Source organism: Anopheles bellator, chromosome 2, assembly GCF_943735745.2.
Source record: "Anopheles bellator chromosome 2, idAnoBellAS_SP24_06.2, whole genome shotgun sequence".
NCBI lineage: Eukaryota > Metazoa > Arthropoda > Insecta > Diptera > Culicidae > Anopheles > Anopheles bellator.
Genome location: NC_071286.1, coordinates 6,865,306 through 6,891,281, shown reverse-complemented (window position 1 = coordinate 6,891,281; position 25,976 = coordinate 6,865,306). Strand labels below are relative to the sequence as shown.

At 51.4% G+C, this 25,976-nt stretch overlaps 1 protein-coding gene across 1 annotated transcript in view; it reads right to left on the bottom strand.

The window, feature by feature from the left end:
• The window catches only part of LOC131212288 (hemicentin-1-like), a 54,510-nt gene that overhangs the window by 9,818 nt on the left and 18,716 nt on the right, over positions 1-25,976 (bottom strand). The window contains exons 2-5 of the mRNA XM_058206090.1: positions 19,517-19,633; positions 13,695-13,895; positions 856-996; positions 618-749 (exon numbers count right to left, since the gene is read on the bottom strand). Of these exons, the coding sequence (XP_058062073.1) occupies positions 618-749; positions 856-996; positions 13,695-13,895; positions 19,517-19,633 (591 nt within the window). The remainder of the gene's footprint in view (positions 1-617; positions 750-855; positions 997-13,694; positions 13,896-19,516; positions 19,634-25,976) is intronic.

Below are 25,976 nucleotides of genomic sequence, written 5' to 3'. Positions count from 1 at the left end.
GTGCTTGACGTCGTCGGAGCTCTTGCCAGCGTGGCATTGTTGAAGCGTTACTTCAACGCACGAGTTGGTCGGAATTTCGTGTGACCTTTTCAACTTCTCTCTCTCTCTCTCTCTCTCTCTCTCTCTTTTTTTCTCTCTTTCTCTCAAATATTCTTGCCCCGAAGGCCCAGAACGATGCGCTGAAGTGATGATGACATTAAAACTTGACCCCGCGTGAGCGTGTCCTAGCCAACCTTGGGGCTTGGCATGTTGTCTCAAAGCATTATTTGACAGCGTGCAAGTGAGTGAAAAAAAGGGGAAAGTGCATTCGCGAGATGGCGCGAACCCTTGATGCCACATAATGAAAGGGCGCTGCCCGTAGCTCGTGTCTTGCAGAATTCTTAGCCTCACGCCCCGTGTGACATTGTGTGGTTCTTCCAAATCGTCAGTTCGCTCTCCCTCAATGACGCTAGAAAATGGAATATTTTGTCAGTGAAAACAGTGGCCCCCCGCAGATTGTATTCTGCCCATTTTAATCCTTTTAACGGCGTAAACCCAACAGATCGTCCTTGGCCCTTCGTTCGCTTACTTTAGTAGGGGTTTGCTCAACTTCTCAGCATACCATTGGCAGTACTTACAGAGGACGTGCAGGATGATCTGGCTGGTGGCGACCTGGCCGACACCGTTGTTGGCCGTGCAGATGTAGGTGCCACCCTTGTGTCGATCCATGTTCTCGATCACGTAAACCGGATTGGTGAACTGTTCCTCGCCTGCGTACGGAAAGTGGATTGGGACTCGTTTAGCATAAGGCACCAACTCCAGAGAGCGTCTGGATATCGGTAAACACGAAAAATGGCTACCCGCCCGGATGCTTACCGTTGGGTAAAAGATTGTTTTTCCTCGTCCACGTGATGTTCGGCATCGGGTTGCCGGTGGCGGAACACTCGAGCCGCACCGGAGATCCCTTGCGGACCTGCAGGTGGCCACCGGAGGTTACGTGCGTGATTTTGGGTGGAACTGAAAGTAAAAGAAGACGGCAAAACATTTCAAACAAGGTCACAACCGAATCTCAACCGAGGCCGGAAATGGATCGAAAGGAACCAGGAAGTGGAACCATCATAAGCAGTAGAGTCTGAGGGAAATTTGCGGCATCGTTCACCCGACAGCCCGCGGGAGCCTTCAGCCGGGTTGTGCCGAGCGCGAAAGAGTGAAAATCAATTAAAGTGTAATTAAATTAAGAGTTGAATAAATTTGCTTCCATCCTCGGCGCGGTGCCGAGTGCTCCGTTCGGGGCGGTCGTAACGGCACCCACAGCTTGCGATTTGCGAAACCGTCGGCCCCATCGTCCTTGCCGGGAGCGTCGAACGGTTCGACAGTTTGCCGAATCGTCGGCCTCCGGTCTGGCGGCGGAAGCCCGTCACCGGAAGGGCTGCGAAATGGGGCTCAAAGTGGCGCATTGCTGGGCCCGTTTTTCCCACGACGAACGAGTTGCCATCCATTAGGCCCCGGCCCGGCCCCGGCCCCGGCACCGGGAAACGAAGTCAAAAAGCGCGTAATATCCTTCCGCAGCCCATCGCCAAGCCCGGGCCGCACCGGCCAGGGCCAACTTTCAGTTTTCAAGTAATTAATTTCAAATTAAAGAGAATTTCGAGACGCCGTTGTCGATTGCCGGCGAAGGCCGTCTGGGCGGACGTTCCTTTGGCTCGCCGTCCCGGGAGCCAGGGTTTTTGCCAAGTTGTTGTTTCGCCAATTGCGCTCCATCTCGCGCCTTGAAGATGGGCTTCGGAACCATTTTCCGTTTCCAGTTTTCCGTCATCACGGTTCGGCGACTTTCGGCTGAAAAAGTTTCCCGAATGAATCGGGCGTTGTTTAGTCAATCTGCTTAAGCGTTAAGTTTACAATTTGTACACACTAAAGGGCGCTTCTGAGCCCATCCATTTCATCACCGGCGCCCACTCGTGGTGGGCGCAAAGTGTTGTAACCAAATAATGTCTCGCTGTTGAGCCATCGCCGTGGGTCGGGCTTTCGTAAATGAATGCGGTGCCATCGCTTTTTATTTGCCTCCGGTTTCACTCGGCACTCGACTTTCAACGGGCGACCACAGCCGTGGGCAGCATGTGAACAGGTCCGTGGGGATGTGTTATGTGTCCGCGTCCGGCTACCATTCGCGTGCGTTAAGTGCTGCCTTTTTATTTAACACCAGCGCGGTTTCCGGTCCGATCCGTCAAGGAATGCCGTCGTCGTCGTCGCGTCGTGGCCCATTTTCGAATGCGCGAATGCCGTGAAACCGCACCCGTGTGTGGCTGTAAAAGGGCGACGGACGGACTGGCGTGAGGGACGATTTGCGTAACACGTTAGCGACGACACTCGGCGGGCGCCATTTTGCGCCACTCGTTGGAAGGATAATTTCGCAAACGAAAAAACGAGCACCGCGAACCGCAGCATAATGCTTCAGCGGGCGGCCCAGCCCGAAAGGTGATCGGTGTAAGCGAGTGGAGTTTGTTTTTCAGTTTGCTGTATTTATATGCCGGGCGAAACGGGAGCTGGGCCGGGTCGGGCCGGGCCGAGGCGGTGGCGTTGTCATCGTGATGACGCCACAGCACGATTATTTGAACGGCTCGAGAAAAAGGTCACGGCGCCGGAAAGTTATTACGTGATTCGGAGAATGCTGATGGACTTCGAGTGCGTATCTGGAGTACGCTCTCGTAATGTGGGCTTAGAATATGTGGCTTCTCGGGAAATCGGCCCACGACGACGCTGCGGGAAAAAGAATGCCTAAAACGGCTACGAAGCAAACATCGTTTTCCGTGGTTACCGAACGTAAGAAAGGAATGTTCTGCTAAAGACGACCAAACGGCAGTCTATGTTGCTTTAAAACTGGAGGTGAGTTCAAAGGCGGCCGAAAGCTTAGGGATTGCTTCGTATTTTTGCAGTTTATTTTCGTCTTTGCCAGTATCATTTCTACTTTTGAAAGGAGACATTTGCTTGTCAACCAAATGATTGTGTTTGGTATGAGGATATTCATTCATATTTATATTTCATATTTAAATGAAACTGTTGTGTTCTTCGATTAACTTTAAAAACGCCTTTTTTTTTGTTTATACGCTTTTCAGTTTATTGGAAAGCCCAATCAGCATGATAATGTTTCATTTTCTTACTTATCGGCTCATTCAAAATGCTGCACATTGTAAAGTTTCCATGTAAAGTGATTCCTATTTATCAAGTCAAAGCTCATTGCGCTCATTCAAGTTCATCAATACATTATTCAAATAAAGACTTCTACCAATATTCCAATGTCTGCTCTTCTTCTAATCTGTTTAACACATTTTATTCCAATCTGAGACCGTGGCAGTACAGACTAATACCTCCAGCCAGCAAAAGCTAAGATTAGGTAACAAATGTACATGCTTGCCTCTTGAGGACGGACATGAAAAAGGAAGCAAACATCGGAGCGCGGAAAAATCCATAGATCGATAAAAGTATTTTTGAGGATATGAAATGGATCAGCCATCCAACAGACGGAAATGGAAAAATGTCAGCATCGAAACTTGGATCGACCGAGAAAAAGAAGGAAAAGAGCGTCTCTCGTACTAAACAAAAAAGAAATACAATGTCTTGAGGAACACTTGAAACTTAGCGGATGATACAGAAACAGTCCTCTGCATATGCATTTTAGCCAAAAAACCATTAAAAAGGTCGTTCAAATGTATCGTAAATGGTCCGACCCTAAGAAAGCAATGTAATGGCCTTCGCAAGAATCGCATTAGGTGCACCGGAAAATGGTGATCCTTTCCAATGCTGGCAACCATAACAAGTGCAGCTGGATTGGAAAAATGTTGTTTGATCAAACCACGGGATCGACTTCAAATACGAAACGAACGATAAGCTTAAGGCTGATTGTTTAGACGAACGTCGAAATGTCAGGATTGGCCAGCTTCTGTTAACTTGAACAATTGTATTTTTCCCAAAGTTTAAAACATTTAAAACAAACATTAGTTTCTTCCATTTCCGAAGATAGGATCCACATGAATTGCCACTGGCGATGCTCTCATTAGGGATCGGTCCAGTGGCGCATCTGCTACTCCCGCTTTAATATCCCGCAAAGCAAACCGAAGCTCACCCGTTCCGAATAATCGCCCCCAAAACACGTCGTTTCGATTTGTTTGTTATGCGCCCAATTGTTGTAGTTAGAGGCGTGCCTAGCCTGGCCCGCTGGCCATTTATCATCGCCACATCGAACCCCGCGGAGCATATTTTGTTGATTTTTCATTGACTTCATTCAAGCTGCTTCGCCCGGGCTTCAACACGCCGGCACGAGGGGCAAGGAATGGAGCGGCACGGGGATTGGGGCTGACCCGGGGAGAAATTTATGTCCATTACATGACACCGGTGACTTGCCGGTGAGCCGCCGGCGGCCACCAGAGAGATCCGGGAGATAATTTATACCGCCTCCTTCACCGATTCCGACCGGCCGGTGGGAGCGCCCCGAGGGGGGCAAAACTTTTCCCCCGGTCGGCCTCGGGCGGACCCCTTCCGCCTCACTCGTGCCGTGTTGCGCGTTGACCGCAATGCAACAAATATTTCATGCCACGCGCCCGATCCGATCATTATTATCGAATCGCTACGCTCGGAGTGGCCCCGGAGTCCCCGAGGCACGTCCGGCCGGCCGGCCAGCTGGCCGGCTGTTGTTGTTGTTGATGCTGTTGCCATGTGCTCCTTTTTCGTCCCTCTTTTCGGCGTTCGCATTTAATGCGATCCATTCCACCATCCACCGCGCGGCCACCCGAAAGCGGCCCTCCGATAACGAGATAATCAAGGGATCGATTTCATGGTCCCCGGACCCGTGGCACCAGAAAGTAAGTGCCCACTTAAAGCTCCCAACCCAACCCCCGGGGGGGTGAGGTGGGAGGCAACCCGATAAACGGGCGGGTGGCCGAGTCCTGGCCACTCCGGAAGGGCCCGCTGATGGACGGGCTGGTGTGTTCGGTGATGGTCAAAGAATACGCCGTCTACCCGACAGCGCACCTCAGCGGCCGCCCAGATAACACCCCGCTCGGACCCCGCCCCTCGTTAGCACAATGACCGTTCACACCACCGGCGGCAGCCGGCGCCAGTCGGTCGAAATGTTTTATTTATTAGCTCTCCATATGGTGATTTATTGGCGAGGAGCTTGGGATTAGTTTTGCAGTCACATAAATCTCAGACCGCCCGAGGGGTTTCATGATTTCTTTCGGCCGCCCGACGCCCGACGCCCGCCGAGCATGTGTATGTGTGGCCGACAGGTGGACGGCGAGCCTTTGCGGGGCGTGCCGTATTTATGTGCCGTGAGCGGTAGCCGAAGCGTAAAGCAGATAAAGGACCTCCACGAAGCTGCCGAGCGGGCCGAACGGGCGGTGCTGTGCATTATGCTCCGATATGTACATGTTCAATGGATTCAGCCGGGGCCGAGTTTCTTACGATTCGATTCACTTCATCCCGGCCATCCCCGACAGGTGGATGGTATTTTATTGGAAAATTAAGAGTCCGACGGTGCCGAGAGGAAGCCAACGGGAGCCTGGGGGCCCTTGGGGTGGAGCCAAAGCCAAACCCGTCACAGCGGGCCGACCGGCCGGGGGCTTGTTTATTATTGATTAGAATGGGTCCTACCATAAACGCCGGTGGCCACCGGTGATGGAGTAGGTTTATTGGGATGATTGGGTGTCCCTAATGTGGGGAGGGGTGCGATAAAATGGATGCGCACTAAGCTAACCGATTGGCCGCGCACCGGAAGCGGGATGGCAGAAAATACAAATGGCCCAGCATTAATCTTTTACACCTTACGCCCCAAAAACAACTCTCCGGATCCGTGTGGCGCCGGAAACGAATGGCACGGAAATGGATTTGGCGGACACCCCCCACCGAGGGACACCTGGTTGGTGGCGTTTTTTTCCCCGAACCACCGGAGCAAGGTCGTATCGGATGCTCCATCATGCCGTTGCGTTTTTGCCATCCGCCCGCGGGTCGTAAAAGTGGAAAACAGATGTACGCGCAATCGGCCGATGGGAACCAATTTAATCGGCATTATCATCCATTTTTTTCTCCCCCCTCCGTTTTTGGGGGTCGCTTGGCAAATATTTGGCCACCGCTCACTGGCGCGGTTTCACTTTCGGATTAGTGGCCTCGGGTCCTTATGCTTCGGTCTTATGCGGCACCCGGAGCTGGAGCTCGCGAGGCAAACATTTGCATTCCCATAAAGCGGCACAGTGGCAGTGGCTCCAATTAGTTTATCAAAATGTAAATTTTTATGCACCATGACGACGTGCTCGGTGTGTGCACGTTAGAGGTCCCTTTGGGCGCTGGCAGCACCGTCAATGTGTGACGTGCGAAGAGTCGCTCCCGGGGCTCCATTGTGCGCCCAGGGCATTGTGTTGGGTTTGTTTCGAGCTATTAGAGCCCCGGGGTCGCTCCTAGCTCGGGTCCCAACCGAACAGGGGGGGTGAAATCACGGCGAAAGGATTTAAATTTGATTCGCCCTCGGTTTTTGTTCCGGATCCCTTGCCGGGATTGCTTCCTTCTTTTTCGTCCGTTGCTCCAACAGCGGGAAGCTGATTCCTGCCGGTGACAATTATCGTTCGCCAGCGACCGGCGAACGTGCGGCCCGGTTTGCAAGGACCTCACGGCTCTCACGGGAAGGGGGCGATGATGGCGATGCCATTTTTGGCTGACCCCGGCTGACGTTCGGGGGGAAATTTGCCATTGTTTCACCGGGCGGGCTCGCACCCCACACAAGCTCGGATGGCTCCGTGCAATCTCGTTGCGCGTTATCGTTTCCGGCTTGCCGGGCTGTCCGGGGCCGAGGGAAATATGAATAACGCGGAGCGTCGGAACATCGGGTTCCGAGCGGCCCGAAAATGTTGCCCATGTTTTATTTGTCGTGTTTTTTCGCCCTCCACTCGACCGGAGGTCCAACTGTCACCGATCGCAATCGAGCGTGGTTGAAACGAATGATTGGAATGGTGCGCCCCACATTTTTTTTGTTCCCGCTTGTCCTCGCATGCCACGGATTAGTGCAACCTCGGTGCTGCCTCGTCACGGGGTGATTCTTTTTTTCCGAGGTCCGAGGGCCCAATATGCCCTCTGCGCTGGCTGCTGTATAATTTGGAGCCGGTACCTTCTATTGTGTTCCAGGGATGTGTTTCTTTTTTATCATCGTGTCGATTGCACAGGATGCAGATCACGCCCAATCGTGCCCGGTTTGCGACAGATTTCGGTTTATGGTTCGATGTTCGAACAAAATATCGATAACGCTTCGTTGGGACGATTTTTCGATTATTGTTCCGTAACTGAACGCTTTCGTTAAGCTAATCATCGTTGCAACGCTCGCTTTTAATAATCCCGCGCTTTCGAAGCATATTCTTGGCATATGAATCAGACGGTATTAGCTACTCGACATGTTGTAAGGGTGGCCCACAGTCTGACTATGCTTCAGTTTGAGTTTTATTATGACTGTTTGCTTCATCATAATAGATCATATATAGATAATTGGTGATTTAACGTTACAATTAGTACGTTAAGGACAGTCACCAAACCTGCGATCCGTATTGGCAGACGTTGTATCTCAGAAAGCAAAACCGTGAATCGTACCGACTACGGCTTTGACCGACTGATTAGCATATATATTGATCGGTTACCATCGCTCTAGTTCTGGCTGCCCGGTAGGAGGACCTCATGTCTATATTGACATGATTGGCACATTTCCGTCGAACCCAAAATGGTTCGAGTCACAGCCAAGCGAGAGATCACGTGCAGAATTTTAAGACGGCAATATGAGGAAGGTTGCCCAATTTTGGTTGAAGTGATAAATGGTTCGTCATGATGAAGATCTCGTCCACCTCGACAAGGACTCCCTGTCGGAGTTGCGTACACAATGTCGATACCTCTTTAATGCCCTTCTCTGGGCAACTTTAAAGTTGAACTTCTCAAGGGAATTGAATAACCCCGCTCATATGAAGTGCTCATTACACAAATCGCTTAACTAATTGGGAAAAAGGATGTTACAACTTCGGTGTTTCGGTAAAGCTAACAAACTGTTACCACTTACTTACGAATTACTCTCGCTGTCTCTTTCGCTTCGTTAACACATTCTGAACACGTTATCAAATTGTTTTACTGGTTCAGCGATTGTAAGGGCACAGCGGCACTCAAACACGTATAAATCCGACACGTTACGGCAGAGTTTTCGACACCGAATAAATCTCATTGTGGCACATCCGCCAAGTTTGGACCACTTCTGGCTCCTTCCGTTCCGTTCGGCGACAAATTCGGAACACACTCTGTCTCTCTCTCTCTCTCTCTCCCGCTGGCTGGCGTTTGATAAAAGCGTTGCGTTTCTCATTCGTTATCGGGCAAACAGTCACGACACTTGTGCACCGAAAAGTTTATTATTTCCGTCAGCCGCCACGACGCTGGCCGTTCGGCGCTTCCATCATCTTCCGTTTCCGCGTTCGTGTCCGCGTCCGTGTCCTCCTCCAAAGTCGGGAAAGTCGCCACCAGGGGGCGCTTTCCCGCAGTGAAGCGCCCACCGCAGAGAAGTGGGCGAAAAGTGGCGAAACTGTTTGAAATTCCACCGGAACTGCTGTTACGTCGGTGGTGGACGTTCGCATGGGTCGAAAAAAAAGCGAACTCCAAACTGCCAGATTGAACGTCAGAAACGCATAAAGATGGCAGCAAATAGGACGTTCGTCTTGCACGCCACCGGTCCACGCTCTGGCGCGCTCTCGGCGCTCTCGGCGGGAAAGCGCAGAATGTCCCCTATTTTTGGCCGAAGAATTTTTCCCGAAACCCGCGCCCCTCCCCCCCGGGGTACGGCGCTCAAAAACGACCGGACACGGAGTCGGAGTCGTTCCCGGAGTGGCGATGGTGGCGAACTTCTGCAGATGAAGCAACCCTCAAAACTACCCTTAACTGCGGGGAAAACTGTTGCCAACGGAGCCAGCAACCGGGCAAGCGGAATCGGTCCAGACTTTTCATCCCATTTGGGTCCCCTTCCCCAGACTGTCCGCCCGTCCCCCCGGGTTTCGCCCACAGCGGAAATCTACTCTCGTGTGGAAGTTCATTTTCCTGCTGACTTCCGCTTCCGCCGGAGGGGTTCGCAAACACACGGACCGGTGCCAAACCCGAAAGTCGGACTCGGAAAACTCGTACGTGCCGGGGACGCTGGAACGCCCCTTGAGTGGCATACCCGATCGCCCACCCGGATACCACCGACCTTCGAGCACTCTCGAGAGGGACGACCCGAAAATGGACGGGCGGACGGCCCGGGGGCGGATAAAAAGGATGTGACAACGTCAAGGGAGGCCATCAGTGGGGGAGAAAGAAAAACAAAGCATAAAAAAGCAGAACAAATGGCCAGCCCACGGTGGGTGGAGAAAATTTCGGATTGTTTCCCGATTTGGTGACCCGCGCTCGGATGCGTCTCCCGGCCCAGGTCCGGCTGTCCGGTCGGCGGGTCGGAGGTTTTCCGATTTGTTTCGAATTGACACTTGGAAAAACTATATTATCTAGGCGAAGGCCAGAGCCAGATTGCGTAAGCAGTCAATCCGCTGTCCGGTGCTGGGGCACTGCATCCAGCGCACCGCGGCCTTTTTCTGGCAAGTTTTTGTGGTAAAGCTCTCGATATCTGTGTCGCATTTCAAACTTTTACTACATTCCCAATCCCTTCACCCCTTGTTTCTTGACCGTCACGACTTTTAAGCATGTTTCTTCAACGACTTCCGATAATCCGTTCAGAGGTTGCATCACTGAGCTGCCGGTTCCGGCGTAGCAATTCCAATGGCTGCCACCGATTCGGTTAGCTGTCACGTTGCGCTGCCAATATAGCCGTATCCAGCGTATCTTCAAATGCCGCGCCATGCACGTCTGCGGTCAGATCGAAAATGGACCCGTTTGATGTACGTGACACTGATTTGGTTGGAATTTCTTCGCCATTCAGCTGGCTGTCCGAGGCAACCGAAGCGCAGCAACCGACCGCGTGGCTAGTCTTAATTTTCGATTAACAGGTTGTCAGGTCGGACGCGTCTCCGTTGGTATGCGTTCAGGTGGAAATGTGCGCCCTGCTGAACAGTGTCAGTATCCTGCGGGGACTTTTGGCAAGGTACTAAGCTTTACTCTGGGTTTCCTCAACGCAGTACAGCTTTTGACATCAGTACGAAGTGTATCGTTTTTAATCAAATCGTTAAAGTATAAATCAAATTCTTGAGTGAGTTCGAAATGAGGTTTAAAGTTGTTTATAGCTCGAAACGGGAGTTTTTTCTTAACCCATCGCTAGCAACAATTACTTTTTAAAGAAAGAATCATTAACGGACGAACTCTCGCTGTAATGGTACAGGTTTCGTAACGAGCAAGTATGCGGGAAAACGGAAGCCATGGCAACAGGGCGCTGCGTTTGCTGCATTTCGATTCGATGGAAACCGAAGTAGGCATCGCAGAAGCCATGATATTTCAACAGAACTGATCACAGCCTGTAACCAGCGTACGGGGCAAGCAGAAGCGTCCTATCGAACCATTCTGCTCAAACACACCTTTACCTGTGAAAAACGTCCCTCGTATTTTACTCGGAATTAATGGTCAATCGATTCCTGGTACACCATCGCTTTGTGGAAAATCTTTTTATAACACTAATTTCCCGAACCGAAGCCGGTGAACCTTTTTTGGAACACCGTCATGGTACAGCTCTTAATTTCCTTCACCGAATCGGTTCAATTTGTTTGGCACATGCGCTGCGTTCCACGAAGATGATTTATTACGCAATTAATTAACATCGTCTCGGCAATTGGAAAGTTTGTTAAAAATGTAGCCTTCACCGGCGCACTGACTCACTGCCCGTGGAGGGTTGGTGGCAAACAAAAAATTTATGTCGTTTCGCAACCAAACTCAGTTACCACACAATTAGGCCGGGTGGTTCGCGCGGCGCGCAGTAAATTATCCGCGTTATTACTCCGGTCCATAAACCTTTCTTTTCTCCCGATTATAACTCGATCGGTCGGTGGGTGGCTCATTCAATTTTTGGGGTGCTGCTGTTTAAACCGGGCCGAACCGGGCCGCGGCCAAAAGAAAATGGATGGAAAAGGATAAAATCCTTCCGTTTGGAGCTTAGGAATATAAAAAAAACAAGACACCCCATAGGATGGGTACAAACTTTGACGGTCACGAAATTGTAAAGCAAACAACCGTGCAAATATTTCAGGCAAACTCCTGCAATAAATTCTGACGCCCTGACGGTTCGCTACCGTCTGCCGTTTTTTTCTCTCGCTTCCACTGCAACGCCGGGTCCGGAGACTCTTTTTCCGAGTTTTCCCGGGCGACACGTGATGGCGTTCTAAGCGCTGCCGGCCGGCCGGCCGGCCGGCGTCGCTTTGCCAAATGAAATCACTCAAAAAGATTTAATAACCTATGATTGTTACGGAACGTGCGGTGAAAGTTGAAAGGTTGTCACCGTCCTCGGCCCCAGCAGCAACAGCAGCCGGAGCAACCGATCCGCGGGGCGGGACAAGAAAATCCGTTCCATTCCGGTGCCGGCGCAAGCAAAGCGAAACCAACCGACCCCGGCGCACGATAAGGATAAGACATCCGCGCGAGAGCCAGAGGAACAACCCGCCATAAATCAGCATGCGAGACAGCCAAGTTTCCTTGGCCAAGATTTCCACCCGTCCTGCCGCGGGGGGATTGGAAAGAGGGGGGAACATACACATCCTCCGCCCGCCAGGGAATTTCCACGGGCCGCGTGAAGCGATCGATGATTCATCTTGGGCCGCCATGTTGGGCGGCGAAAAGTTTTCGCCCCGCAGACTCGTGTAGCAAGTGTAACCTCGTCGGGGCCCGGGCCCGGGCCAAGTGTAAATGGATGCGGCAGACGCCGAACACCGAACGCAGGGCGGGGAGCAGCGCGAATGAGATCGGATCGGAAGAGCTTATCGACGATTTGTTCAAACAACTTACAAAAGAGTCGAAGTTTCCAACTTTTTCCGCGTGCGCGGCGTGGCGCAGCGGAAGCGGACAGCCAGGCAAGGGTGGTTGTAACGGTTGGTAGAGCCTCCGCAGGGCCGTGCTCATAATCGCACCCCCGCCCCAAGGGTGGGGCGGGAATTTGTTATTGTGGGGCGCACGTTTGCCGAAAGTGGGAACACTTTGTCAACATGAGCCGAACGGAAAAAAAAGGAAAACGCAAACACTGCAAAAGGCTGACACGGCGGCCGGTATCGATTAGACGTCGAATGCTATTATGGATGTGATGAATGTTGGGTAAATTACGGGTACACTTCGTTCCTGTAGCTGATCGACGGATTATGCAAGAATTGTCGGGGGAAGATAGCCAAACTGATGCCAACGTTTGGTCCAAATTGTTTCACTAGGGTTTAGGAACTCTGGCGATTACATTGCTGGGGAGTTGCATCGGAACGCAAAGTATTTGGAATGCACCTAAAAGATTGCACAATTTCGGGATTTCTGACATACGAGGGCCGTTCAAAAAGTATCGCGATGTTTGAATTTCCGCCGGACCATTTTCGAATTTAATTTTTTTATTGGTGTTATGTTGCTACTCATGTCACTCACTAATGCTGGCAAGTTTAGTCATTTTGAGTAATCAGTAAAATATGTTTAGCTTGGAAGTGTTTTGGCTCAGCGGCTAATTTGGTGTACTCCAAAAATAATTGGCCACGAAGCGGTAATTTAAGTTTTGGAAAATTGGAAAGAACAGGAAAAAATTGCATGGAGCCAGATCTGGGGAATACAGTGGCTTTGGCATCATTAGTTTGTTGTTTTGGCCAACAATTCGCGCAGAAACAATTATATGTGAGCAGAGGCGCAAAAACCAATTCTGGGTTTCCCACAAATCTGGCCGTTTGTGGTGGATTGCTTCGGGCAAATTGTATACAACTTTTAGGTTATATTCTTTATGAACCGTTCTATCCTTTGACAACAACTCATGATGCACCACGCCCCTGCAATCGAAGAAAACTGTAAGCAAAATCTTCGCATCCCACCGAACTAGGTTCTTCGTTGCTCGCTTCTTCTCTGCCCTCTGTGAACATTTTGAACCATCGATATACGATGCTTTGGGTCCTAATAGCTTCTAAATAACCCATAGAGGACTCTTTGAATGCGTCCCCGCACCTAATTTTTTCACACAATATTTGATACAGATTCTCTGTCAACCTTTTTTTTGAATAGACAAAAATAGTCATTAAAACAAAACACGTCCAAGCAAAAGAGCTGTTAAAAATTTACTGAGCAATCAAAATAGCCAAACTTTTCAACATTAGCGCGTAACACGAGTAGCAATACAACGCCTCCAAAAAATCGAAAAAACGAATGTACGTACCCCGCGAAAATTCAAACGTCGCGATACTTTTTGAACGGCCTTCGTATAGTTGGCGGGTTCCCATTCTCAGTACTAAAATCGAAACGCCACAACTTCAAACTACTGTTACTTGAAGTTTAGTTCAGTTCAATAGATTCAGATGCTGACTTCAATACACCTTCACCTCGTAAGTAACTTTGAGCTAAATCGGTCCAGAATTCGTTTGCGCTGACTTCCACATAGTTGTTTGGGTCACTGGAGCATAAACATAAAACATAAGCTCTCTACTGATGGGTGGTCTGACTCGTTAATTCCCCGAAACTCTTTGACCAATTTGGTTCAGCGATCCATTATTAGCTGGCTGGTGCGTACTTACCCAAAATTTCCACATGATGCGTTATCTCCCGCGGGTCCAACATTGCGATCTGACAGATGTAGTCACCGGCGTCCTGCGGCACGGCGTCGCGTATCTGCAGGGTGTAGCCGTTGACGAGCCGGACGCGCGGGTCGGGCGTCACTTTCACCGAGCCCGCCGTCAGGATGGCGATGCCCCGCTTCCAGGCCAGCACATAGGTTCCTGCGGAGTACGAGTGATGACAGTTAGTAGACGAACTCAGTCCGGGGGTCTAATTCACGGAATCGCAAGGAACCTCTGCATCGGAAATGGACACTCCCGGATTAGTTGACGCAACGTCGACGCGTCCTTCCGCCGCCTTATCGGCGGTGCGCAGTAAAGAGTGAAGTTTTATGAGTTCTTGTTAGCAATAAAACCGATAGGCCGACGATGTCACCCTTCGTCCTGGTGTCATTCCCTCCCTTCCCAAAGGTGATCAAGCACTGGCATTATCTCAGGCACGCGCCGTCCAGGACGTTTGGCGTAATGGTGACCGGCCAAACCAAACGAAGGGCGACCTCGCTGCCCCGGTCTGGGACTTCTGGGCAGCGCACCACGCGAAAGTCGTAAATCCCTCGGACGCGAAAAGCGAAGCTAATTAAAATTAATGAAGTCTTTCGCTATAAAATTACATGCAAAATTGATCCGCACCAAGTGTCGGACGGCACCGGCGGCCGGGTCGTTAAATGGCCACTTTGGCGATAGCAAGGGTGCCCTCCGAAATGGGCACCGTGCGTACCGAAGAACGCTTGCCAGGAATGGTCGATGAAATTTTATTCGCCCTGCCGTTCGCGGGTGGCCAGCGGGTGGCCAGGCGCCGTTCAGCAGCTGACGGTACTTTGAATAGGTAATTTTGGGCACCACTTCCACGTCACCGGTCGCGAAGTGAGCCACGATAAGGGTAACCGGGCGGGCGCCCACCCGGTCAGTGATAACTGTCAGCGGGCGACCGCCGGTGAGCCGGAAAATCCCCGGCCCAGGACCCGCCAGGCGGCCAGTGGCAAATCACGCTACGGAGTTCTCTGCCCCCGGGGGCGATAATCCCGGAATGTTTATTCAGTTGAGACAAATTACATTTTATTGCCTTTCTTTTTACTGTCCCGCAGGCCGGCCGCAGGTGAACCCGTCGGAGGGTGAATAAATCGAATGGCTGATAGGAGTTACGGTTCGGGATGGGACTCACTGCGGCAGGATCAACGGTTCAGATAATGGGCGCTCTATGCTGTTGTCATTTAGACCGTACCACAGTCGTTGGAGTCCTGCAATTTATCGCTCCTTGATTATACGCAATTCAACGTACAATGTAAGGAAACTGGAGACAAGGTGTGGCCAATCGAGCACCACTCAAATATGTCGAGGAACTGAAGCCCATCGGTCAGTTTAATGCAAACTAACTGCAAAAGGCACCGAAAAGTGGGAGAAAACTCATCAATCGAGTGCTGTCACCCATCGGCTCTACTACTGACGGCCATCTTCTGTCAAATGGACCCATTATTGAATTGCAGCTCACACTCGGGACCTAAGCCAGAGAGCCTGATGGTCTGTTCCAGAGAGCCTGATGGTCTGTTGTTTGGTGGATTGAAGCACTGTATCTGCGGAACAGTAATCTCGTTGTACGCCTGTCATTTGTGCCGATGGCTTCGTGCCGGTCGGCCCCGCCAGGAGACTCCGTGTAGGCCGGTGTAGGGGCTATCATTTTCATGTTTGACCACACGGTCGGCCGGCCCGGACGTCAGGTTTTCCGGGCCGTTACGAACTGCTGACGATCGTTACAGGGTCCCACTAAGACTGCAAGCTCCCGCAGCGTAAGCTCCATCGATGGGATTTCGTTCGCTGTCCCACCGAGTTTCCCTTCACGTCACGCCACCGGAAGGGGTCGTAAAGGATTCACACAGGCACGTTCGGTTAACGAACGGGTAGATTGTAAAAGCGAACGAGAGCAGCCGGCCCATCGGGAAGGTCCTGTGCCGGAATGAATCGAGTTACGGAGCTGATCACCTGCTGGCCGAGGAGTCGATGCCGAAAAAAAGGCGACGGGCAGCGTTTCGGATGGAATAGGCGACGTAAAAAAGGACCGGGCTCGCGCTTTCGGTAGTCCCCTTCATTAGGTGCCGGTTTGGGTTTGCTTCGATGGCACTTCGAACGCAATTCAGCTTCCGGTGGGGGGGCCGCTTCTGCATTTGACACAATTCAAATTGAGTTGGACCCGCTCGGACCCGCGATTGCATTCTGCCGTGGCCTCTGGCCGCCGGTTGTAAGTCGAAATTGTCCTTCAATTGGAGAATCGATAAAATTCTGTGGTGCGTCCCTGGTGTCCCCGGATATGTGAAAAACCGCTCATCGACGGCAATGACGTTATTGGCGCGCCCGCGCCCGGTGCGGTTGCCTGCGCCTGTCGTTGATTGATTGTCATAAATAATTGTACCACCAGCCGTGGCAGCTGCTGAGACCGATTGACAGTGGACAAGGCGCGAGGCGTTTCGACAAGTCGCTGTAGTCCAAAAACGGTTACCAATGCAGCGAATGTGGGTCGAATGAGATTGACGTTGTCTTTTGAATTATGAACGGGCGACCGAAGTGGCCACGGGACACGAGGCAATGACTGGCAGCGGACAAGGGGAAAATTGACAGTCCGTGGGCAGAGCTACTGTCCAGTGCTTTGACTCCGAATCCCCCGTGCATTGGCCCACCGATGACGTGCTCTGTCAGTAGCCTGCCTGCCCTAAATCGAACATTTCCTCAATTGCATTCCATTAATAAATCTGCTCCGAAAGAAAGGGACTTTCTGCGTAATGAATTCTGACACGGAGCCCCATTAAAATGCAACTCCGACGCTATTCCGAAGCGCGCGCGGCATCGGAATCAATTGCCCCGTTCAATAACTGCTCGATAAACGATGAGGCCATCAAATTGAACGGTGTGGTCGCGCAGTCTGTAAATTAGAATTGTAAACTCCAGCGCCACCGGCCGACGATCGGTCCGATTGCGACCGATTATGCGGCGGAGCGGCCGGCCGGGATCCGTAACCGGGCCGGGCAGGATTGATTGAATTTGCAATCAAAACAAACTCGGTCAACGGGCTCGGGCCGGAAACCGTGCCGAACCCGTCCCGAACCGAACCCAGTCCGAAGCCAACTGTCAAAGCAAATCGATTAATGTCGTTAGCAGCGACGGAAGCGATGGCCGGGCGTTCGACCCTCGCCCCTAAAGGTATGCAATCGGATGTGTATCTTTCCTGTCCGGCGCTGGCTTCCGTGGTGGCCGCCACGGCCGCCTGATGAATGGCCTCTGATTATAGAGCGAGCCGGCCGCTTCGGTACGGGGCCACAATCTGCCATTCGATGGACGGTCGAAGGACCTTGCCTGGGGCTGGTGAGCCTGGTACGAGGAGTGTTATCGCACCTCACCTGTGGCGCTGATTTATGTACGTCTTATGCGATACGGAGCCCGGTTCAGCCCGGACTGGATCAACATTATTACTGCTGCAATGTTACTGGTTACAGAATGTGAGCGAATTACTTCTATTACGTCACGAGTATCGACCGTCAGTATCGGGATAGAGGGCAATTCTAAAAGAACAACAGGCGAACATAGAAGCATGTTTTCAATCGGAAGCTCCAAACTCCCCGCAGTGCCACCAATCGTCGGTGTGACAAATAATCGATGCGCCGGATTGTGCCAGACCGAATTGTGTCCTGCCGAGCGTCCTTGTAACATGGCGCTCAGCTCTGTCCCCACGGGCGAATTCTTTCCCCACGGAGGAGTATCGGGCCGCGCCGGTTTTTTGTGGTGGTTGCTGTCTACAACTTTGCAATAACGGGCGTGTTGTGGTTGGTGCGTCAACATCGCCGGCCGCCGGCGGTCCCCCGGCGGGCTGTTGACCGGACCGCGAACGTTGTTGTTCCACATTAGCGACACGGTGAAAATTTATAGCCCCCAGACACCGTAGAGTGGCGCTGAAGCATCGATCGATTCGGCTCGGTAGATTGGCTCGGGTGGCTCGATGACGCGGTCGCTGGTCAATGAATAATTTCACCGTTCGCTACCGTTCCACCGCGGGGGCCGCCAAGGGCCTTTGCGATGCCTCAGCGGTTCGCACGGTAAACAAATTCCCTTCACCTCATCAATGCTGCACGGGACGCGCGGGTTCGATGTCTCCGGCCCGGCACAATGGAGTCTTCCGGTTCCGGCCGCGACGACGACGACGACGACGACGGCAATGAATTCCAAAATATGACAAATTTTTCCATCGACCGCACAGCCACAGGACGTCCCGCGGGAGCGCACAGCGGACGAGGGGGCCCCATCGTGGGCCACACGACCTTGTTTGCAGTGGTTTTGAATTCCGTCGTTATAAATTTGCCATCCATAATGATGGCATGAAACATTGATCGGCCCACGGTCCGGGATTATGGTCGTGTGTTTTTAGGGTGGCAAAATGTCTACCGATGCCGGGACCCGTAGGGTGACGCCTTCCGTCGGTCGGGACGGTCGCCGGGAACACAGGGACCGGCTCGACTGTGCGAGCGACTCGTAATTTATTTCCCATTTAAAGAGCACCGTAAACAGTGTGCATCGGCCGGGATGTGCCGGAGTATGACGTTTGTTTAATGTTTTGATATCCTCGCGCCGAAGCCGCCCCGGGCGATCCCGAATTTCGGTCCCGTATGATTTATGGCTTGTTGATTGGCCGGGTTTAAATGCTTGGCTTTAGCGTGAAAAGTCAACAGTGGCCGGCGAACGTGACACATCGGGCATGTTACGCATTGGGAGCATTATGATTTATGAGTTGGCTTATGATTTTATGCTAATTTTTTATGAATTTTTACACCAAAGTTGCCTGTTCGATGCTATAAAATGTGGCCGTCGTTGAGCAGTCGAAGCGATTTGAAGGTGTTCCACATTCCCAACTACGAAAGGTGTAGTGCTGAGAACCGCCACTTACCGTTGTGGCGAAATCGGACCAGTTGCAGTGCCTTTTCGGTCATTGTTGGCCTGAGTTAAAACGGGTATCCTGAGCCCTCCCCCCGCGCAGGATCCTTGTCGCAAATTTAACTGCCTTCTTGCGGTCGGAAGAAACATAACTTCCATAATGCAATAAAAGTCCCAAAAACCTCGACCCATTTTCGGCCGCCTTTTCCAATCCCATTGTTGTCCGGCGTGTTTGAGATTTTGATTTTTTCCGGATTTTCCCGGGCTCCAGAAGTCCAGCCAATCCCAGTCAGGCCGGGGCCAGACTGGGGAAAAAAAAAATTACCCGGAATCCCTCGGGGAAACGCTTGTAGCACGCTCGGTAAAAGAAAGGACGGCCGGGCCCCACCGGAACCGGGTGTGCGTGGGTAGTGCAGGGTTGGCAAGCAAAAGGGATAAATCAATTTGTGTTTTATTTGCCCCAACCGAACCCCCCACGGTGAGCACCAATTCGTCCGGCCAGGCCGAAGCCCGGCTCGACTCCGCCGGAATGGTTCTGGTACAAATTAGCTTTTTTTTTTATCACCGTCGCTGCCAAGGTAAGGGCCGATGCCGGGCGCACCAGCCTTCCAGGGTTCCTTCCTTTCGCTGGCCTACCGCTGGGTGCCTGGTCAGCGTGAACGTGAATGTTATCCGTGATGCTTGAACGCGGTACGCACGGGAGGACTCCTGTGGATCATTGCCACATAGTTATGGCTCCCCCGGGGGGTCGCCAGTGGTCGTTGCCGGGAAGTGAAACAAGGGAGAGCACAGGAACGGGAATACGTCACGTGGCCTACAAAGGCCTTCGGAAGGATGGAAGAGCTGCGTGTACCGGCTCGAGCGGGACTTACCTGGGGAGGCCACCTCGCAGGGCAGTGTGATGGTGTCGCCCACGGCGAACTTGAACGCTTCCGATCTTGAAATGAAAAGTGGCTCCGCTTTGTTGAGTATTTGACTAGCTGCTTCACCTGCAACGACCAAACGTCGAAAGAAACACATTACCGATCAAGCTGGTTACCATGGTTACCGTGTAAAAGTCAATGGTCTCTAAACTATTCCCGCCGAGAGATGTCGGAATCTGACAGCTGATTTATCACGCTTGTCACGGTGTTAATGTCACAAGAACTTTCCTTGCCATTCATTTAGCTGAGGTTCCAGTTTGTAACTTAACGTAACGAGATCCACCAAGGACCCGGTGCGATCCCGCCGGACTTAGTTAAACTTTCTTCTATATTCTGAATATTTAAGACACACTTTTAATTGGTAATGTAAGATGCGATGAGCAGTTCAGGGCGCTTCGGGACCACTTTCGGGCCGTCGTGAAGCTTTATTTTTGAAATTCCTCTTGTTTTTTGCTCCATAAAACTTTGGCTTTGGATTATTCGCCCAGGTTTTACGAGCTCTCGTCGTTATGCTCTGTGTCCAAGGCGTCACCCTTTGCTAATAGTTTTTCCGATGATGAAGTACGAAGCGATGCGATCCCAGAAAGGGACCGAAGCGAAAGATGCGCAAACCGACGATGAAAAAGAAAACCGCAAGAAAGAGTGAGACGAAAGAAACTTTTTGCGCTGCCCAAGCCAAGGGACTTCCGTTGCCTTCGGTGGCGGTGTTCCTGCGCGAATCAGGACACGCTGAATAATAAATGGCACTTGGTGGAAATTATTCACCGGAGCGCACTAAACGGGGATAAGTTTTGCCTCTCATATTAATTGGGTGGCCTCGCTGGTGCACAGCTGATTGGATCTGACCGTGGCACCGAGTCCACTGGCCACCGCCGTGTGCCAGGGTCGCATCAGGACGCATGCTCGGCTGCATCCATAATATCCTCGGACCATAGTTATGCAGATTGCGGTCGATGGCCATCGAGCATCCTTCGGCATTGTGTAGAACGCGAACGAGGGTCGCTTCAGGTCCGGGTGCATCGGTGAAACGAGAGCCGTCTTGGGTTCATGAACGGATCGAACCAAAGCAGCTAAAGGTGAGTGTTTCTATGGCGTAAAAAAAACTGTTCTATCCAAAGAAATTGTCATTCGAGTATGATTTGCTTCGTGTGCGTCATACGTTTATGTTCGAACAAACAATTCTTCCTTCTTTCCCCGAGTCCCGGCCATGATTCGGAATCCCCCTCAATTCCTGTTGCGTATAATCGATAAACCATAACCTGTCGGGAGCATGGCGGAAAAAAACGCCTTCATCATCGAGCCTCGATTTGGGCTACCTTCGTCCGCCCGCTCGGTGCGGGTGTTTTATGCCGGGTCCCAAAAATGATTTATTTCACCACCGCATCGACCGCTACCGGGGGCGGCCGGTGGCCTTATGCTTCCAGCTACATGCCCCAGTCGGGTCAGTTGGGTGTGATTACCACACATCCTGGCCCCACCGTCCGCCCACGGAGATTCAGGTTTCACGGCAGCTCACGTCACACAAAGCCGCCGGCACACGGACGTTAATGAAGCGAATCAAAGCCGAGCATCGGGGGCCGAGAGGGTGGAAGCGGGGGGAAATTAGGCAGACGCACCCGATACCCGGTGGTGGCCGTGGCACCCCGGTAAGTGAGTGTTAAACGTTTTCGACCCTCGGGCGCATAATCCACCGTTGGATGTGACGACGGAGGGATGCTCTCGACGTCTGCTCACGCACCTCAAGACGTCTAGGAGCGCGTGTCTTGCACTTGTGCTCGTGCGTGCGCGTTCCTGGCAATCCTTTTAGATTAATATTTTGTAAGAAATTGTGTTTATAATGGACACTTTTTGATGCAAAATAACCAAAGCTTTTTGTTAGTTTTGTCAAAACAATTTTATTCACGAAGCCCTCCCATGAAGATGGCAAGTAAAATTTTAAGGTTACGTACCTAGCACCTCTAAATTACGCAGTTCGTTCTTCTTCTTTCAAACAGATCTCTTCTTGCAAATCGGATAACAGATTAAAAAGTTATACCCGTTGATGGGTCAACCACGAATCGCTGGAATGTCGTCTTTAACTGATCCTTTCATTTCAAATTTGAGCTAAGGACAAATAGTTACATGGTGATAGATCAGGAGAACACTAAAGGTTCGTGTCCTGTATGGCGGTTTACATAATGTTTTTCGAATGTTTTATACGAGCATCCTTTTGGTCGTTTGTTAATTCTTGGGAAACAAACCGAACACAAAATGTTCATTCCTTCAAATCATTACCTTAAATTTTCTAAAAGGAGTCTTTAATTGTATTAGATTCTTCAGCCAACATCCTGAAAGTAAACGTTCCGTTCACAGCTCTAGTTTCTCGAACTTTTTCCACCAAATTTGAATGATTTGGATCTTGTGGCCATTCATCGTCTTCCAAGTCCTCACGATTCTCTTGAAATTGTTTATTCCTTATTAAAACTCTCTCTCTACTCATACACTCATCATCGCCATAAACTTGTTTAATTTGTTGTGTAGTATTGGCCGTTTGTTCCATGTTTTTTTTGTTCAGGTACTAACGCTACAGACACATAGACGAGCATATTTTTTTTATTTTGTCTTCCGATTTGCATCAAGTCGGATGCATTGGAAACATCCTTTAAACTATGCTACTAACGCATATGGCTGGCTAAGGCTGCATTTGATATATTTTTTAAATGAATTCTCGTTAGTATCGATCATATGCACAGAGTCTGTTCACCATCTTACCGCCTTTAAGCTACGCTTAACCTCGCTCGCGCCAAGCTGATTGGTACGATTTCCATTAGCCTACCGGGAAGCCATCGCGGAGATGCACGTCGGCTCCAGAAACTTGCGCAGGACTCACGCTCATCAACCGGTACCGGGCCAGCTGCCTCTGGATCCCGTGTGCACTTTCCTGCAGCCACCGACACCGAGCTGGCTGCCGGTGAAGATAAATCTATTTATAAATGGTTTTAGCGAAAGGTTTCGGGTGGAACCGGCGGGCGCCGTCGTTGGGCGGCATCACCAAGGGATCAGTTCGTGTGATGTTTGCGAAGAGGCGCCAGCACCAGGACGAGGGCGATCCGGAGCAGCTGCCACAGCCGGAGGCCGCGTCCTGAGATGGTCCACCCGCGCGCGCCGAAGAAAGACATCCTTCCGAAAGGCGCATGGCTGCGGGAGGATTATAATTGTGTTTGCCGTCCCTGACAGGTGGAGTTTTCCGCTCCGCTTGAGATTGGGTTTGGGCACAACCCAACCGCCGCCGGCGAGGTTTGTCGTCTGCCAGCGGCATGAGCATATGAAACCAGACCGCCCCCCGCCACACACTGGCACACGTGTCGTTGACGTAAACGGTGGTTGGCGTCCCTGCGCCTGGCGCAGTTAACGCCCAAATGACTTTGCGGGATTTTTCGGCGTTTGAGCATTAATGCGAATGCGCCCGTAGCTTCCTTCCGCGACCGGGCACCGTTAAGCTTATCGCACGGAAGAGCAAACATTGCTTAATCACCGGGGCCGGGTTCAGCGGGGCGGCGGAAAACTCATATTAAGACCTCGTCGACAGTTGATTAAACTTAAAGTGTGCTCTCAGTCAAAGTTGTTAAATTAATCAACGTTAAAGGTGGGTTTTCACCGGAGAACCAATCAGCGCAAGGGAAAGCGATACGCAAGGTCACCCTTCCGAAGGCTCCGGTTTTGTGAATCGATTCATCGCCGTTCACCCCCCTTCATGCTGGGTGGTGATAAGCAAAGCAAAATAAAGGCTCATAAAGCGTCGGCCGCCGCCAGCATTGCCTTCATCGCAATTCGGGCCCACCCGATGATTGGGAGGCCACCGGGCCGGGAGCTGACCTTTGCCGGCACCATCAACCATCGGCCGTACGCCGATAGCATGGGAAATGACTGTAATAAATTTGTGCCCAAAAAGGATCCTTTCGGCCTGCCCTTTCGGATGATGCTGGCCGGTCGGAACTGGTCGGGTTGCGACCAAATGAGCCACGCAAAATGTGAAATCGTTCCATCATCGACCGGCCGGCCGGAGCTGGCATTTCCGGTCCAGCCGGTCCTCGCCGTATGGGGGGCGATTTTCTTGGACACTTTCCCAGTTATTGGAGATGCGAACCAAGTGAGTCGTGGTGTCTGTTTTGTGGCTTCTGTTTCGAACACTATCGACCCGAATCGTTCGGGTACTCCACACCACCTCCACTTCTTGCCTTTTCCCGCGAACCTTTCTATAGAACTTGGTTCTACGGCCAACGCAAAAACCAGAAACCAGTCGTTTCGGTGGGCTTATGTTTGACTCCATCCGAGTCGGTTACTCGTTTACTAATTTTCGAACGGAAAAACAAACGGAAAACATCTTGCCAAAAAGGACCGCTGGCCCGTACACGGTCGTTCCGGGGGGGGAGGGCCACCGACACCGTATCACGGCCCGCCGATCAGCGGCAATCGGTTTGTGTGCCAGGCTCTCCCCCCCGCCCTGCCGGTGGCCCCTCGTGGGCTCCCATAATCGTTGAGCCTTAATTGTAATCGTTTAAGGAAAAATCGTTAACAATCTTGTTTGCTTGCCCCCGGAACGGCCGTAGAAATTATGCAAACTCCCTCATCAGCATCGCACACACACACTCACGCACAGACAGGACGCGTGGCATCCACGGTGGGCACACGGTGGAATTCGGAAACTAGCAGAAGCTCGAAATTTTGCCTGGCCCCGAAAGTTGCCCGCCGGTTGTGCGGAATTAAAGTGGCATTACGCTGTGTGTGCTTCGCAATGGCGGGCCGGGCATTGAGTCGGGTCGTTATGTTTCAATCTGTCGCGTGTTGGGGTAGCAAAAGCCCAGCAAGAAAAAGAAATCAAACGAAACGGAAACGAACACGATTCCGAACGACAACATGTTGCTTGAATGGGCTCGGTTTTGCTGGGCGTCGGTCGCACGAGTTCCTTTAGTGGCTTCCGTTTGATGTTAATGACCGAGCTTTATGTGGTGAGGAACTTTATTTCAATCGCTAACGTATGCTGTGAGCACAAGATGCTGGGCTTACCGGTGGCCAAGTACGTGCCCAAGTGCGGAGCGTCAGCCTGTGTATTTGTTTCTGGCCGCTTCTGGCCACTCACATGATTGCCAGCTCTCCCTCTCTCTCTCTCTGTTGATGGAGTAGGCTTCCACTTAAGTGAGCTTTAGTGTTTAAATTAAAATCGCAGTCTCTGGCCATTTGGGGAGGACACGACAAACGATTTGTTCCTCTTCAGGAAGCAAACTATTTATTAAGCCATTCGTCCAGATTTCACCAGGTTTGAGTAGCTCATAGTGGATCGAACCTCTCAGAGCCCACCGATAGTAAGGAGCATAGTCGATAGTGATTTGGTCATGAAGCAATCGATGTTGATGGTTCTCTTAGACTTACCCAAAATACAAGATCATGAAGGACAGAAGAAGCAAAACCTAATATTAGTCAATGTTACGGTACAACTTCTTTTATCGAGCGAAGAAACCAACTTAACACAGCTAAACATTGAACTGGCGTCAAATGTGAAATTATGTTTTCTTTTTCACTTGAGCGAACATTTCCGAACCGTGGCCGTCATCGTTTTGCGTCCATCAAAAGGTCGGGCCCACCAGACGCGTCGACGCGTCACGGATCGGAGACAGACTCACACGGTGGCCAGCACCGTTACCGAGCGTCAAATTGAATCAAGTTGGGGAATTATGAAAATTTGATTAACCGCTTAGACGTCGCAAATGGCACGACACACGGCCGGACCCGAGAGGTGGACCAGGTCGGCTGCCCGCGATGCCGGCTGCAATTAAGATAAAAGCCCTCCGAAGACACCCGACGACCCGGGGATCCTTATGTTGCGCAAATTTTCAGTCACTTTTTACATTCGGTTTCGGGACAGCTCAGTGCGCGATTGCGCCACCGTCGCCGTGAGTGGCATTTTAATTGCATTAATCCGACGGTTTATGCGAGCGATTATCCGCCATTTGGCGCCCGCGTTCGAGTGCGCACCCGCGCTAATGCTGCACGTGGGAGGGCAATATGTTTCGGTGAAGTGCATTTTGTGCTCAACTTTTCGTGGCCTCCGGTCGGTCGGTCGGGATAAGGTAAAAAGTTTTCTTCGAAACAAAAAAAAAAAAAAAAAGAAAACAGAAAAAACGGAGAAGCTGTAAAACCCACGGCTCGCTGGGCCCAAAATGGGGAAACTGTCAGGACGGTGTACATGGCCATGTCTGGCGTGACGGGTCGTGTCAACGATAAATCAGCCCGTAAACGAGGCGCGGGTCGTCGACGGTGGTGGTACCGGCGGCCCGCAAGGACCGCAGGACGTCGTGGTGCTCGGGATGCGCGCCCGGAAGATCCCGCAAAATGTGGTTATCGTTCGCAAAGTTTAATTATCTCATAAATT